Genomic DNA, 16,444 nt, shown 5'->3' on the forward strand with positions numbered 1-16,444 from the left:
CTTTAACATCTCAAAGTCAGTGAAGCTTCTCGAGCAAAGAAGTCACTGCTCAAGAGTGGAAACCAGTTAAAAGTGCTATCTAAATAGCATTGTGGGAACTTTCGCTATACTGAAATTACGAAAGTTAATCAATATCAAGTAGTGTAAATGTGGAAGCTTCAGTCTAAAAATGAACAATAATTACCAATGTTAATGCACATTAGTGCAATATTTCAACATTTGATGAAACTAAGTAAGGTTTCACATGGTTTCGAACAGTAATTGATCTAAAGAAATAATTTCTAACCCGTGATGTGGCATTTGCACATTTTGCCAATGATTGCAGTCTTAAAACATGTCTTCACTTGTACAACTTTGTATTTGTATAATGCCTGTTTCCTTCAGTTTCTCTTCCATCTTCTTGGTTACATTGGCTAAAAGGCTTCAAGAATGTCATTGACACCCAGCTCCACATTAAACCCCTCAACAATTCCTTTTGATTGTGATTTCTGCCTCACATATATACAGACACTGAGTAGATACAGTGCAAACATAAGAAATTGCAAAGCTATTCACTTTTGTCTTCAGAACAGAAAATTAGTTGATGAGACTTGGATATTCTTGGACAAGGAACACAGCATGCAGGTATAGCAGACAACTATAAGAGCAAATGGTGTATTAATATTTAGTGCAGGGGAACCGGAATGCAAGGAATACTGAGCCTTGCTAGAATTGTGCAGGGCTTTGGCATGAGCACGCCTCAAAATTGGGTGCAGTTTGGAAGGATATGCCTGTATTTGAGGCAATACCAGGTTCACAGACTGATCCTTGGGATATCTGGGTTGTTCTGAACAGAAGCTGAATAAATTAGGTCTTTATTCTCCAGAGTTTCAAAAGAATGACAGGTGATCTCCTTAAAATATTCCAAATTATGAAGCAATTTGATAGGGTAAGTATTCAGAGGTTGTTTGCCTGGCTGGGACTAATCGCTTAAGACTGCAAAGAGGATTTTTCTCCTGTCCATGCAAAAATCTGAAAACTTTAGTAATTTCTCTTCTTGACAGAGTTGTAGATGTAGTGTGATTAAATATGTTTAAGTTGAACGTTACAATCTCCCTCCAAAACAGTTTTGGTTTGAGAGAACACACAAAACATGCAGGATGCATTGTCCAAAAGACCACCGCATTCATGTCTATTATTAGACATGAAACAGAGGAAGGCATCCACCAACCTAGCTGCCCTTAGGTCTATTAAGGGCCTTATGCAGCCAATTATTGCCGACATATTACCACTGCCATAATACACTGCAGGGTGGCAGAAAGATGACGTTGGTTATTTGAGAGGCACCAATCACAAAGATTTTACATACCTAGAGGGAGAAACTTATAATACACAAAAATTAATGTACTTATTGTAATAGACCGCCATTCCAAAATATATGGATTGGGCCAGTGGGTGTCATTCGAAAGTTTTCCAGTTTTTTTCTTCTAGGCCCCACTTTGCACCTGCTCGCCTGGCCTGGCAAACTCGCTCCTCTCCCGAGTAGGTCGAATCCTCCCTGACCTGAAAACCCAGGATTTACCTTTATCTCATATCCTACTTTGATCGCTGTGGGGTTCAGTACAGTGTCAGCAACACCCATTGTTGTATTGTGCTACTGCTAGGACTGTTAGAGCTGCCGAATTATTAGAGTTTTTATTAAATGTCATTAATGATTATTACATGTTTATTAAATCCAGTTGTTTGGCACTGAGGAAGGGGAAGGGGAAAGATGATCTGTCTTTCTCCATCAAAATCCAATCCTTGGTCTAACATGGGATGAAGGGTAATGAAACAGGCAGGGGTGGGGGGGGTGGGTGTGTGTATGTCAACCCAAAGCTCATAATGACAGAGCACAATCAATGGACTATATGGTCTTCTCTCACTCAAGAACCTAGCTTTCAGCCTAGTGTGATATAAGTACCATTGTGTGCAGAATGAACCTCTGTAGAGGTGTAATCATATTTAAAAAACAATGAAACCCAATTAAAACAAAAAAAATGGTCAAATCAATTTCCTTTCTGTCACAACAGATCATTTCCTGTTGTTATGAATAAGAATGTGCTACTAAGAGTGGGCGATATGAAGCCTCAGTGGTTAGTCTTGCAGCACCAGTAACTCAGGTTTGATTCCAGCCTCGGGCGATTGTCTCATGAGGTTTGCACATTCTCAGTGTCAGCGTAGATTTCCTCCATGTACTCCGGTTTCCTCCACAGAGCAAAGATGTGCAGTTTAGGTGGATTGACCATGCTAAATTGCTCAATGTCCAAGGATGTGCTCGCTAGCTGGATTAGTATGGGATATGCAGGGTTTCAAGGAAAGAGTAAGGGGATGGGTGTGATGGTCTTTGAACAGTCAGTGTTGACTCAATGGGCTGATTGGCCTGCTTCCAGCGTGGCGGAATTCTATTTCGTGTGCAGCTATGTCTAAATGCATCAATGTTAAGGCCCTGCTATTTGCTGAAAAGGTGTGGGTGTGTATGGGTAAACCCAACAATTCAAGGCATGGCATTTCAATGAGCATTGCTTCACTTAAGTAACTTGCTGCAATGTCTTTATCACAAAAGACTAACTCAACAAACACCCAGGTGGTGCCAATCGGGAGGGGGTAAATCAGAACTGGCAAGAGATAACATGCTTGTGATACTAAATATTGAAAGATAGATTTGCCTTGCTGTGAGCAGAGGTGGGTATGCTGGTGAAATGGCAACACAGCACTCTGATGGGATGGAGATGAGCTCCTGGACAAGAAAGAAATATAAAAATAAACGTTAAATCTTAATTTCTGATCCAGGATATGTTTAACTATTGATGCGGTTAGCACTACTCTCAGCTCAAACCTTTGATAGGTGTTGCAGTTTAGGTCAGCTCTACATATTCAAAACAGGAACCACAAGAACTGTGGATGCTGTAAATCAGAAACAAAAACAAAGGTTGCTAAGCAAGGGTCACCAGACCCCAAGCATTAACTGATTTCTTTTCACAGATGCTGCCAGACCACCTGAGCTTTTCCAGCAACTTACGTTTTTATAATTTAAAACAGGACTCCACTTCCTTTCTGCAACCCTTCTGTCCATTGGCTCACATATGGCAGCAAGGACTGACTCCCTTTAGCAGAGAGATAACTAGGGTAAATGAGTTCCTTTAGTTGACTGTCCACTATCCCACCCTCATCTCCTCATTTGGTTCCCCTCATCTAAGGCCAGTTAAGTCCAGGGCGTGACAACCTTTCAGAAAAATAGTTGGAATTAAACAAATTATCAGTTAAGTCACATGCTTAGAGTGTTTTAAAAAAAGCAGAAAGACCAAAAAGCTTCTGAAAAGTTTAACAAACGAGGCATGACGATAAAGGGCCTAAAGATTAAATTTACTTTCCCTTACACTTCAAGGTTTTGATTTTCAGATATGTATTCATGTGTTTCTTTTCAAATTTAACAGGAAATACAACATGGAAATTAACAGAAAAAACACTTATTAGCAGCAAACATATGTAATTTAATATACAAAACTGGTAAATATATAACAGTAAGGATCATGTACTCTGTTTTCACATCCCAATGAAAGAAAATTCTAATGTAGAACATTTCCCAAAAAAAGACGTACTCATCATTGGGATGTGCCATCAAACATTAGCAGACAGATTGTTATTTCATTTAAAATGTACATTTTGTAAGTTAAATTGAAGCTAAGAAAACTGGAGTAATGTGTGGCTCAAGTGTGGGAAGGACTAATTAGATGTCGCATTTGTGAAATAAAATTTTACATGCTCTTCTGTTTCTCAACCTGCATGTTATAGTTTAGCAGCCTTATTCCTCCTTTAAATTTGCAAGATTAGCAAGCAAAGAGACTTTTGTCTTTTAACGTCCAACATTTGACATTAGGTCTACTGTTTCACTTATCACAGGGATTTCTTTATATCACTGGAGAAAGAAAAGTGAAGAAATTTTGTATAATGGGAATACAACTCCATGAACAATGTCCTACTAGCCATCAGACTGGTCAATTAATAGATCTAGTGACAAGTAACATTAAAATATTATATGCTTTAAGAACCAGGATTTGTGAATTTTTCATGTTGGTGTGACCAAATACTTTCACCAAAAAATTATAACTGATTTATGGAAATCTGTAATTGGAATTAAAATGCATTTAGCAAGTGAGGAAACACAATGTTCCTATGCAACAACCACACATACTTCACACAATCATTATAATGTCGGATTCGACCAATGTAATCAGGATCTGAGATTGTTTTTCGAATTCTTCTATCTACAGGCTGACGTATGTGAAACGGCTACGTTTGGTATCTGCAATACCTGTGTCTTGCAGGTTCTTGCTTCTCAAAAGCACGAGAGTCATGGATAAACTGAAAAGATATTTGCATAACAAATATTACTTGCTGACCACTAGAACATATGAATTGAGAGCCTTATAGCTATCTAGCTCCTAGTCTTTTAAAAAAAAGATGTCTGATGAAAGTAGGCCTTGACGTTTATAATTAGATACATTTAACAGACTTTTAAAAAAAAAACTCATGGGATGTAGTAGCACTGGCAAAAATAGGATTTGTTGCTAATTCCTCATCGTCCTCAGGAAAATGGTGATTGGCTAGCTTATTGAACCGCTGTAGTAAACATGATATCAATACATCAACAGGGTTGTTAGAAAGGGAATTCCAGGATTTTGACCAATGAGTGAACAATGATTTTGTTCCAGTCAGGTTGGTGTATGGCTTGGAGGAGAACTTGCATGAGGTAATGGGTCTATGCATCTCCTACCCTTGACTTGAGTAGTAGAGATTACAAGTTTGGAAAGTACTGTCAAAGATACTTGGCAAGTTACTGTAGTGTACCCTGCATATAATACACATGCAACCACTGTGCATGGTGATGAGTGAAAATTTACAACGGTACAGAGATAAGCAACTAGTCTCCTTTGTCTTGGATGGCCTCAAGCTTCTTGAAGATTATCCAGATGAATGAAATTACTAGTGGAACATTCCAAACTTGTGATGGTTGACAAGTTTTTTGGAGTCAGATGGCTCACATTTCCAGCCTCAGACTTGCTTTGGGAGTTACAGTATTTATCATAGAATATCTAGGGTGGAAACAACCATTTGGCCTAACAAGTCCACACCAACCCTCCAAAGAGTAACCCACCCTGACCCATTCTTGTACTCTATTATTCTACATTTCCCCTGACTAATGCGCCTACACATCCCTGAAGACTAGCATGGCCAATTCACCTAACCTGCACATCTTTGGACTGTAGGAGGAAACCGGAGAACCTGGAGGTAACCCATGCAGACACAGGAAGAATGCGCAAACCAGCACCACACAAACAACCTGGGTTCCTGGTGCTGTGAGGCAGCAGTGCTAACCACTGAGTCAATTTAGTTGGTCCAGTTCATTTTCTGGTCAATGATAACACTTTGATCTTATGCTGGGTGGTCATCAATGAAGTAGCTGAACACGGTTGGGCCTGGGACACCAGCCTGAGGAATTCAGGCAGAGAGGTCCTGGTTTTGAGATGATCAGCTTTCTTCAACAACAACAACAACAACTTTCCTTTTGCCAAATAGGACTCCAGTCAATTGAGTTTTCTCCAATTATCATTAAATTAATTTTGCTAGGGCTCCACAATGACAACAAGGCAACATTTGATTTAGTGCGACAAAAATAATCACTTTTCTCTCATGAAGGCAGATCTTTTATCTACGTTTAGGCAGAGGCTATGAGGTCTAGAGTTGAGTGAACCTGGCAAAGCCCAAACAGAGTACTGGTGAGCAGATTATTGATGAGTAAGTGCTGCTTGGTAACACCGTCAACAATACTTTCCTCACTTTCTAATGATTGACTACAGACTGATACAGGATGGTAAGAAGCTGGATTGGATATGTCCTACCTTTTGTGGCCAGGGCACCTCTGGGCTATTTTTCACATTGATAGATGCCAATGCTGTAGCTGTACTGGAACAGCTTGGCTCGGGGCACAACTAATTCTAGAGCACAAGCCAACAGTAGAGCTGCAAAGTTGTCAAGGCTTATTGATGGGTCCAATGTCTTTAGCCATTTCATAATATCAAAGTTAAAAAGAATCGATTTTTAAGGTTTCGCACCTTTTGAATCACTTTCATTGTTAAAGTTATAAGCTTGATTCCGTTTGTAATCTATGAACTTTGGTGGTTACAAATTATAGTTAATGTTAAGATTCTACTTTAGTCAAACATAATACACAAAGATCTCAAACGTTAGTTAGAAAACATGATGAACTGGCTAAGATCTACTATCCACGATCATTGTATAGGTGAGAGAGAGCCAGGACGTCACCATATTAGATTTTATACTTTTAAGAAATGACAACTGTGAAGGATAATTTTAGTGATTTGGTTAAAACAAGTCCCCAATTTGTGTTATATTTAAAACATGGTTTTGCAGTTAATTTTAGTGAGTAATACAGAGAATGAAGTAAATGTGAATTACTGAGGGATATGATCTATAATCATTGCGTATCTCACTTCAGGGCTTTGCTCATATATTATCATTGAGATAGTTATTGGTCCTCTTTTATATACAAAAATGATTTTCTTGATATTTATGTTTTAGAAACTTATAAACCTCTGACCTCGCGCAGAACCACACATTTATAACTTGCATAACATTGCATTAAAAAGTTGCACCAATAATTTGGAAATGTAAATATATTAATATTAGATAAGTATTTTTCAATGGCTTAAAATGCTTACTTTTACAACAGTAGTCAAAATCTTAATCCAGTAATTCGCACAGAAAAGCTACAATCCATTTCAATAATGGCATTTTCAATAATTATTTTTTCTCAGAAGAGTCAGTGATTTGCAACTATACAGATTGTTCTTTCAAACAGTTTCTTAAGAGAAAACATACAGTACTATTTGCTCATGAATGCCAGCTTATTAAAATAATTAAATCAGTTCAAATTTTCTGTCAAAAAATGAGAGACTGCAGTTGCTGGAAATTTAAAATATGACCGAAAATCCGAGAAATAATCAGCATTGTCAGGCAGTATCTGTGGAAGAAGAGTTGGCATTAATGATGTTTAATCAAAACAGGAGGATAGAAGCAAGAGTTTTTAAGCCAACAGAAGTGAAGGGACAACATGAACTTGAGAAGTTCTGAGAGAAGTTGAAGAGCAGGAGAGATTAACAGATGACTTCATGTGCAAAAGACAGAATGATACAGTAGAAAATTAAGATGCAATTCGCTATATAACATAAGTGAATGAAACACAAAGCCACCTAACAAATGCAAACGAAACCACAAACAGTCCATCACCAACATTGCTCAGTAGCATTGTTTACTATCCATAAGATGCATTTCAGAAATTCGTCACAGTTCCTTAGCCAACCTTCCAAAATCATAACCACTCCCATTAAGAACAAGATGATTAGCAGATAAATAAATCACCACTATCTGCAAGTTCCCTTCCAAAAATCTCTCCACCCTGATTTAGAAACATTATTGTCGTTCCTTCACTACTGCTGTTCAAAATCCTAAAATTCCCTCTTTAACAGCATTCTATCTACATCATATGCATTGCAGTAGTTCAAGGAGGAAGCTCACAATCACCTTAAAGGATAACAAATGCTGGCTCAGCTAGCAATGCTCATATCCCATGAGTGAATTAAAAAAGATACAGGCAGAGTTTAATGTTCTAAAATTGATGCAGTCAGATTAGAGTGCAGAAAGCTGTAGAATGCCAGGATAAAAGATGAAGTGTTGGTCCTTCAGCTTGTGTTGTGCTTTGCTGAGTACAAGAAATTAGCCTTAACCTCTGGCTACTTTGTCACCTGGCACTTAGCACTTTGGAAGATTGGGGGTGGGAAGGGGCAGGATGGGTGATGGATGGGGCTTTACCTGTTGTGTTCATCACCTGTGCTACTTCACCTTTCTTAGCACACCTGGCCTGTCGCCTGAGGAATGTCAGGTGGACACTCATCTTAGTGGGAACAGTCAAATACAGACAAGAATTTTCAAGCTCAGACAATCCAACAGCCTCACTCTCCAAGAAGCTGATTAAAGACAAAGTTGTAACCTTTGTTTCTTTACTATACCTATTATCACTCTGGAAAAAGTGAGGACTGCAGATGCTGGAGATCAGAGCTTAAAAATGTGTTGCTGGAAAAGCGCAGCAAGTCAGGCAGCATCAAAGGAGAAGGAGAATCGACGTTTCGGGTATAAGCCCTTCTTCTTTATTCCTGAAGAAGGGCTTATGCCCGAAACGTCGATTCTCCTTCTCCTCTGATGCTGCCTGACCTGCTGCGCTTTTCCAGCAACACATTTTTAAGCTATTATCACTCTGGCTTAGAATCATGAAATATTTTGTTAGTTAATCCCTCCTACCCTTGCAGACCTTCCTTTTGTTCTTCTAATCCATTGTTTCCCTCACTCCTGCCTACTGGTTTAAAAACTCATTTTTATCATCCTTCTGTTCTGACTATATTTTTTGACCTTTGTTTTACATTTACATGATTTTGCAATTGTGCCAGTGCATATCAGATCATTCTAGGATAATTATAGAAAATCAAATAAATTATCCTATGAGCTCACAAACAACTTTTTTTTTAAACCAAATATAATGCCTTGAACAGAAGTTTAGTTTTCAACACTATACAATGGGTGCTGATGTAAGAATCCAAATATTGCCTGTAGTTTTGCTATTAATTAAACAAACCCATGGAAAATATGACATCCAAGAAAACCAAGCTTTTCAAAAACCTTCTGAAAATTATGATTACACATCAATGTCAACATGTTTTTCAGGATCACATTTTTCTGGGCATTTTTTCTAAACTGAACTTATTTGTTCTTAAATTTTGAAAAACGATGGACATCATATTCAATGAAATGCTTAAAGAATACTGAGGAATACAGGAATTTCCCAGTTGTCAGTTTGCCTTCAGGTTAAATTAGTAAAATTGCAGGGCTCTTAAGATATAGCACAACATTAAAGCAGTGACGCTTGATGCACTCAGGCCAGAATTTTACAGTCCTCTGATGGCAAGTTTATAGAGGAGAGAGGCTCATAAAATGCCCAGATGGCCTTACTACTGACTTTTTGGGTGCTTGGGGTCTGACTCAGACATACCGCAAATAAATAAAAATTGTATGCAAGGGATAAAGACAAAATCTTCAACAATCATTACTCCATTTTTTTAAGATGAATTTTTTTAAATAGACAGTAATTAAACTCAAACATTAAGTTAAAAGAGGGCACTCGGTCTGAGATAGACAAACCCAACTTGCTATGTGAGTACAGGAGCTTTATGTTGTTTAATGCATTTGGATGGTCAGCCAAAAGTGAAATGCAACTTTTGGACCATTTACTGGAAAGCAGCGTACTCTAAACAGCAGCTACCAGATTTGCATGCTCAACCCCCATACCTGTTCCTCACCTGATGTAGCTATGCAATCTTTGAATGAACAATGAACTTATTGTATTTCCAGCAAGTTCTGGCCCAATATTGCAGTATCATTATGCCACTAACACAGACCGAAATTTACTATTGCAACATTTGAACTATTTCAAACTGCAGCTCCAATTCTGAATAAAATAATTTTGATTTCAACATTTATTTTACATAAATAAGTTTTTTTTGTAATAGAAGGTGTGAGATGTTTATATTGATAAATAGGCTACAGGCTACATAATTAGAATTTAGTCCAATCACACTACTGTTAAAATCCTATAGAAAACAGCAGTGTTTCTTGCAGAAAAGCAATAACGTGGCTTAAATGTTTATTTTCTAAATGATTAATTTTGTTCAAAAGAAAACATTATCTTCCTTTCTACAAAAGCCACAAATAGTTTGAGCAAGTTCTCTTCTGGGGAATGAATTCAAAAGCATAAATCTTGTTATTTTCATGAGAGCAACCGTATGACTGTTGAAACTGAACATTATTTTCCATTTCCTGGGATGAAGGGGTTGACTATAAAGCATAGCCAAACAAGATATGCCCTTATTCATTAGCTTAGAAGAAAGGGGTCATCTTATGGAAACATACCAAATTCTAGGAGGGCTTGACAGGTTAGATTTTTTGAGATGATTTCTCCAACTAGACAGAGAACCCCATTTAGGGAATATTTACAGAATAAGAGGGCAATAACTTAAAATTGAGATGCAAAGGAACTTCTTTAACCTGAGCTAGTGAATGTCAGGAATTCTCTGCACCTTAAAGCTGTGGAGGCTAGATCAAAGCATTTAAAGAGGAGGTAGATAGATCTTTGAAATAGCAGGAAGTTGAGGGCTATGGTGAGATGGTATGATAGAGGAGTTGAGGTTCGGGGCAAATCAGTCACGATTTTGTTCAATGGTGAGGCAGTCTTGAGGTCTTCAATAGGTTACTATTGCTCCTACTTATGTTCTTATTTATTAGTAAGCACTGATGAGCAAACTTGCCAGCTACTTTGATTTGCCAATGCAAACACAGGAAATTCCAGGAAATGTACAGTACGCTGGGAAGTATCTATGGAGAACACCAATATAAGCCACATTATTATGACCTGGATTCAATATGGACCTGCTTGATAAGTCATAAAGGTTCAGCAGACAGACATTCTTTTTTCATTTAATCACCCCCAGCACTTTATGCTCTCCAGCACTGGCTTCCAACACGTAAAATTGCAATTTACAAATCACACCTAAAATTCACTTTCAAAATTAAAATGTAAAAAAAACTATTGCCATTTCTCAGTAGAGCTGCACATCAGTAAAAATAAGGTAACTCAGGGAAATCCTGACTGCACAGATGTGGTTGCTGAGCCTTTAATACACTCCCCAAGTCAAAAGCATAAATAAAATATTCAACTCCTGAGCTTTTTTCTACTTATCAGATTTCATTGAAGTTATATGGATTTGGAACTAATACAACACTAGAAGAGCAATTCCTTGACCTGAAATCTATATTAAGTATTAGTTCTTCCTGAATTGGAACTTATTTAGGTTAGTCCTGAACTATTCAAAACAAAAAAAACATCATTTTTTTTTCTAGGGTTACAGGCATCTGGTTTGTGCAGTCTAACTGGAACACCCATAATGCTTCACACATCATGTGGGAATATTGCAATCATGTACAATAAAGAGAGAATCTATGCACCACACAGTAGACTGTGTCTTACTTGCATAAGCAGACAGCCTAGTGCATCAAAGACAAAATAAGAACTGCTCAAGATCTATAGAGAGGGGTTGGGACCTACTGTTAGGGCTTCACTTCAAACTGACGGAAATTGCTAAATGCACCTGCAAGTGAAGAATAAAACAGCATCCAAATTATCCATCTGCTGTAGAAAAACTGCACTGCATGGACAAGCCTACACTTGGAATCTAAAATGGTTTCAGCACAGGAGACTATTGAATCTGTTATATCTATGTTGCCTCTGCAACAACAATCCATCCCATTGCCCTGCCTTCTCGGAACAGCCCTGCAATTTTTTTTTTTAAGAAGTCATGCAATTATCAAATTCCTGTTGGAAAGGCATAGCTGAATCTGTCTCCAGAGACTGGCAGTGCATTCTAGATCCTAACTAATCTACTAGGCTCTCTCATGGCATTGAGCACCTCTATCAAATCTCCTCTCTGCTTTCTCTTTATCATCATGATTGCTAAAAGTGATATATTTTGGCATGTCAAGATGCATTTTAGAAGTATTTATATTAAATGAAACTCTCCAGTCAAAACTAAATATATAAATTAGTGAAAAAAAATCACAACCCATGCTTTATTTTTTAAATGATTAAAACGTCTCTTAGATTTAATCTAAATCAACAACCCCAGTGTAAATCTACTGTAGTATTCCTGGGAAAACTGAAGTTCAGCCTCCCTCAAAAGAAGTACAGGTACATCTTTGTATATTCAGCCAGTCACTGATCAATGCAAACCCACAAGGAACAGCAGTATTCCCCCATTTTCTAACATACATTCATTAGGGTATTTAGCAATTAATGTCTATTTACATCATTTTAAACATAAGAAAATATAACATAAGAAATCTAAGGATTTTTTGGGGGGTAAGAAACAAAAATCAGTTCATCTCTTTAGTACCCGAACTGTCCCATTATAACATGAAGACCTTTAGTTTTTTTTTGAAAAAAGAATATATCACCATTTATCATTCTTTGAGTAAAGCTCTTTCCAATAATCTACTTGAAATGGACTTTTCACAGACAAGATTATGATGACCACTAGCCTTACGTTTGTGACTAAAACCTACTGGCTGCAAAAGAGATAAGCTGCATTATTCAGGTGGACATTCCACCAAATGGCAGTCTTCACTCTACTGGTGTTAAACAAAAAAAAATTAATGTGCATACATATATATTTTTAAGATTTACAATGATTTCAAGTAAAGACATAAAAGTGGCACACAGCCTCTTGTTCATCAAAAACAAGTTCATACTATTTGGCCCTGCTGAAATCTCTTCAATCTCATGGTGCTGGGATGTTCGCTCACCCACAGGTCCACCACAAGCGTTTGATCCTTCACTACGACATGTAGTAGAAACAACTGCACTGCTCCTTCTATCAATATCAAAGCTTTGAATGCTGCTAATCAAAACTACCCAATTTGTTAAAACATTGTCTTTCTCAATGGAGGCTTTTCCTTTATTGCACAGTTCTCCGTTAACTTGTGTGAACTCTGGCATGTCGCTTGAGGTTGGTCATAGAAGCACATGAGTAGTTACACTGGTCACACTGGAAAGTTTCTTTCTTTATATGGTTCCTCATATGCCGCTTAAGGTTGCCCAGTTGCGCAGAGACATAGTTACACTGTGAACATTTATATGGCCTTTTGTAGTTGTGTATGTTCATGTGTCTTATGAGGTTGCTCTGGTACTGCGAGACAAAATTACACAATCTGCAAGAGAAGACTTTCTGTTCCTTGCTAAGGCTATTTCCATCTTCCACTTCTTGTTTAATCTCCATCCTTGCCAGGTGATTGTCTGTGTGGCGTTTAAAGGCTGCCTTGCTCTCAGATACAAACGCACATTGAGTACACTGATAGGATTCTTTTCCTGCATGTGTTCGAAGGTGTCGTTTGACATTGACCAATTGCGTGGAAGCATAATTGCACTGGCTGCATTTAAAAGGCTTTTCTCCTTTGTGGCTCCTGATATGTCTGTTAAGGTTCCCCAACTCTATAGTCTCATAATAGCAATGGGAACATTTATATGGTCTTCTCCGTTTCAAATTCCTTGAAACACGACTGTGGAAAGATCCACTTGGTTGAGAGGAGACGTGTTCGGGAACATCATTTTCAAGCTTATCTTCCTGTAAACACAAATCATTCTCTTTTTCTTTTTTTATGCTAGTATTCTCCAGTTGTACAAGATCAACTATTTGACAAGATGAGGAATCCAACTGGCTAGATGCTTGCTTCAAGTGCGTTTGTAAGTGCCTCTTCAAATTTGCAAAATTAATGGATGCGTAGTTGCATTTGTTGCATTTAAATGGCCTGACACCTAAGTGTACCTGGATATGGCGTTTGAAATTTCCAGATTGTTTGGTAGTATAGTTGCAGTGGGAACACTGGTATTCACTTTTGCTGTTGCTGTGCGTTTTCATGTGCGTTTTCATGTGCATTATGAAGTGGTTTGGGTATTGGGTGACAAAACTGCACAATTTACAAGAAAATATGTTTTCACTACTATGATGAACAACAACAGTCTCTTTGGAAGGCACCTGGGAATCACTGGACGCTGAGCCTGTGCTGTGTGTTTTCATATGTCCCATTAAATCATTGGGATGTTGCGTAATGAAGTCACACAGATTGCAAGAGAAATATTTTTGGACATTTTCACACTCTCTCTCTTCCTTGCAATGTAGCTCCCCTTCATTATCCATATGATTCTGCAAGTGTACCTTCCATCTGATTACACTACTAGTAGAGTAGATACATTTCTCACACCGGAAAGGTTTTTTACCTGTGCTTTTCCTCGTTGATTCTGCATGCGTCTTCACATGCCTTGCAAGTATACTTGGGTACTGGGCTTTAAAATTGCACAATACACAACAATAGGGTTTCTCGGATTTCACTGAACTGCCGCCTTCCCCCGAAAACGTTTTCTCTGCATGAATTAGCTTGTGCCGCTTCAAATTTTCCATGCGGCTACAAGTGTAATTACACTCATTGCATTTGAAGGGCTTTTCCCCAGTATGGATTAATATGTGCCGTTTAAGATTACCCTGTTGCACTGTTGCGTAGTTACAGTAGTGACACTTATAGGGTTTCTCTGAATTGTGCGTTTTCATGTGGCGCATGAGGTGGCCTGGGTACTCTGAGATAAAGCTACACAGCTTGCAGGAGTAAAGCTCTTGAGTTTTCTCATTTCCGTTCTCATCATCTTCCAACAGCAATTCTTTCTTGACATGACTCTCCTTATGTTCCTTCAATTCTATTACAGAGCTACAGGTGTAATAGCAGATGCCACATTTAAATGACTTGGGTCGAGAATGAGTTAATACATGACGCTTGAGATTTCCGGACTGGTGCGATGCATACTCACACTGATCACATTTGAAGGGCTTTTCTCCCAGATGAATCCGAATGTGCCTTTGAAGGTTCCCTGATAAAGAAGATACGTAATTACAGTATGTACATTTGTAAGGCTTCTTTTCTCCACTTGCGTTTTTCTCAGTATGTTCTTGCTGGTGTTGCTTTAGGTCTACCATGTTGTTACAGACATAGTCACATATGCGACATTTGAGCGATTTTCTGTGTGTGTGGGTCTGTCTGTGCCTCTTAAGGTGCCCTGACTGGTAAGTTGCATAGTCGCATTGGTCACATTTGAAGGGTTTCTCTCCCAGGTGAATTCGAGTGTGCCTTTGAAGATTCCCCAACAGTAGTGACGTATAGTCGCAATATAAACATTTATAAGGCTTTGCCTCTCCAATGTTTGTTGCAACTTGCTCAGGAGTATGGTTTGAGGCTGTATTGGTAACGCTTGATGTATCCTGTACGTTATTTTCCTCATCTTGTTGAAGCTTTCCTTTGATGTGAGTCTCTTTATGCTGTTTTAAGTCTAATAAATTACCACAGCTGTATCCACAATGGTGGCATTTGAACATTTTTTCCCGCGTGTGTGTGAGTGAATGACGCTTAAGGTTCCCCATTTGACAGGAGGAATAATCACATTTGTCACACTTGAAAGGTTTTTCTCCAAGATGAATACGGGTGTGTCGTTGGAGATTTCCAAGCAAAGGTGATGCATAGCTACAGTATAAACATTTATAAGGCTTCTCCTCACCACTTGCTTTAATTGCAGTTGCATCAGTTTCATTATTGCGCAGTAAACTTTTGTCATCTTTATGATTTTGCTTGTGCCGCATTAAATCTGCCATGCTATCCCCTGTGTAGTCGCACTGGCTGCATTTGAAGGATTTTTTTCTTGTATGGATCAGCATATGACGCTTGAGATTTCCCATCTGACCAGATGCATAATCACATTGATTGCACGTGAAAGACTTTTTCTGTGTATGAGTTAGCTTATGGCGCTTCAAGTTCCCTGACTGGCCAGTTGCATAGTAGCACTGGTCACACTTAAAGGGCTTCTCTCCAAGGTGAATTCGAATGTGGCGCTGCAGGTTCCCCATCAATGATGATGTATAGCTACAATATGAGCAGTTGTAAAACTTCTTTTCATCACTTCCGACAGTAGATCGGTCACTTTCTGTCCGCAAGAGTTTACTTGAAACAGTGCTCTTTCTTCCTAATGCAGGCTTATTTTTCATGTGTTTCCTCTTGTGCCGTGTTAGGGTTACCACACGATCACAAGCAAAGTCACAGTAGCTACATTTGATGGTCTTTTTCGGAGTGGGAGTTTGAGTTTGAACAGGTGTTTCGAATTGGCCAGATGTATTGTCACATTGCAAAGGCTTCTGGCCTTCATGAATCAGGAAATGACACTTTATCTTACCCAACTGATTTGATGTATAGCTGCAGTCAGGACATTTATACAAGTTATCAGCCAGGACTTGGGTTTTGTTCAGACCACCACAACCTGTGGAAGATTCCTCAAAGCTATAGTCTTCTCCTAATATCGTGTCCACATTGGCTTCCATGCTGTTCTGATTGACCAAACCATTGGTCTGTTGAGGGGAATCAACAAAGTTGTCTGTGGGCATATCAAGTGGCCTTGGGGTAGATCCCACTTGGTTATCCACCATCTCAACATAATTTTGCGGTTCCTTCCCAATCTTGAGTCGTTTGCAGCTTGGTGAAAACACCCCATTGTCATTTGCATGAATAAATCCCAAGCTATCAGAACCTGCAAACAGAAATCAACACAAGCAATCAGTTAACTGGGCATTGCCAGCTGGCAAATTACACCAACAGATAAAATCTCATTCTATCATCAGAGCTACAATACAAAGTTGTGATGGGCAACAGTCAA

General features: G+C 38.5%; 1 protein-coding gene across 1 annotated transcript in view; it reads right to left on the minus strand.

Annotated features, from left to right (window-relative positions):
• Positions 1–16,444, minus strand: part of LOC122539977 (zinc finger protein 208-like) — a 60,599-nt gene that overhangs the window by 25,667 nt on the left and 18,488 nt on the right. Inside the window, exon 3 of the mRNA XM_043675228.1 lies at positions 12,680–16,318. Within this exon, the coding sequence (XP_043531163.1) occupies positions 12,680–16,318 (3,639 nt within the window). The remainder of the gene's footprint in view (positions 1–12,679; positions 16,319–16,444) is intronic.

This window comes from Chiloscyllium plagiosum, chromosome 3, assembly GCF_004010195.1.
Source record: "Chiloscyllium plagiosum isolate BGI_BamShark_2017 chromosome 3, ASM401019v2, whole genome shotgun sequence".
Classification (NCBI taxonomy): Eukaryota; Metazoa; Chordata; class Chondrichthyes; order Orectolobiformes; family Hemiscylliidae; genus Chiloscyllium; species Chiloscyllium plagiosum.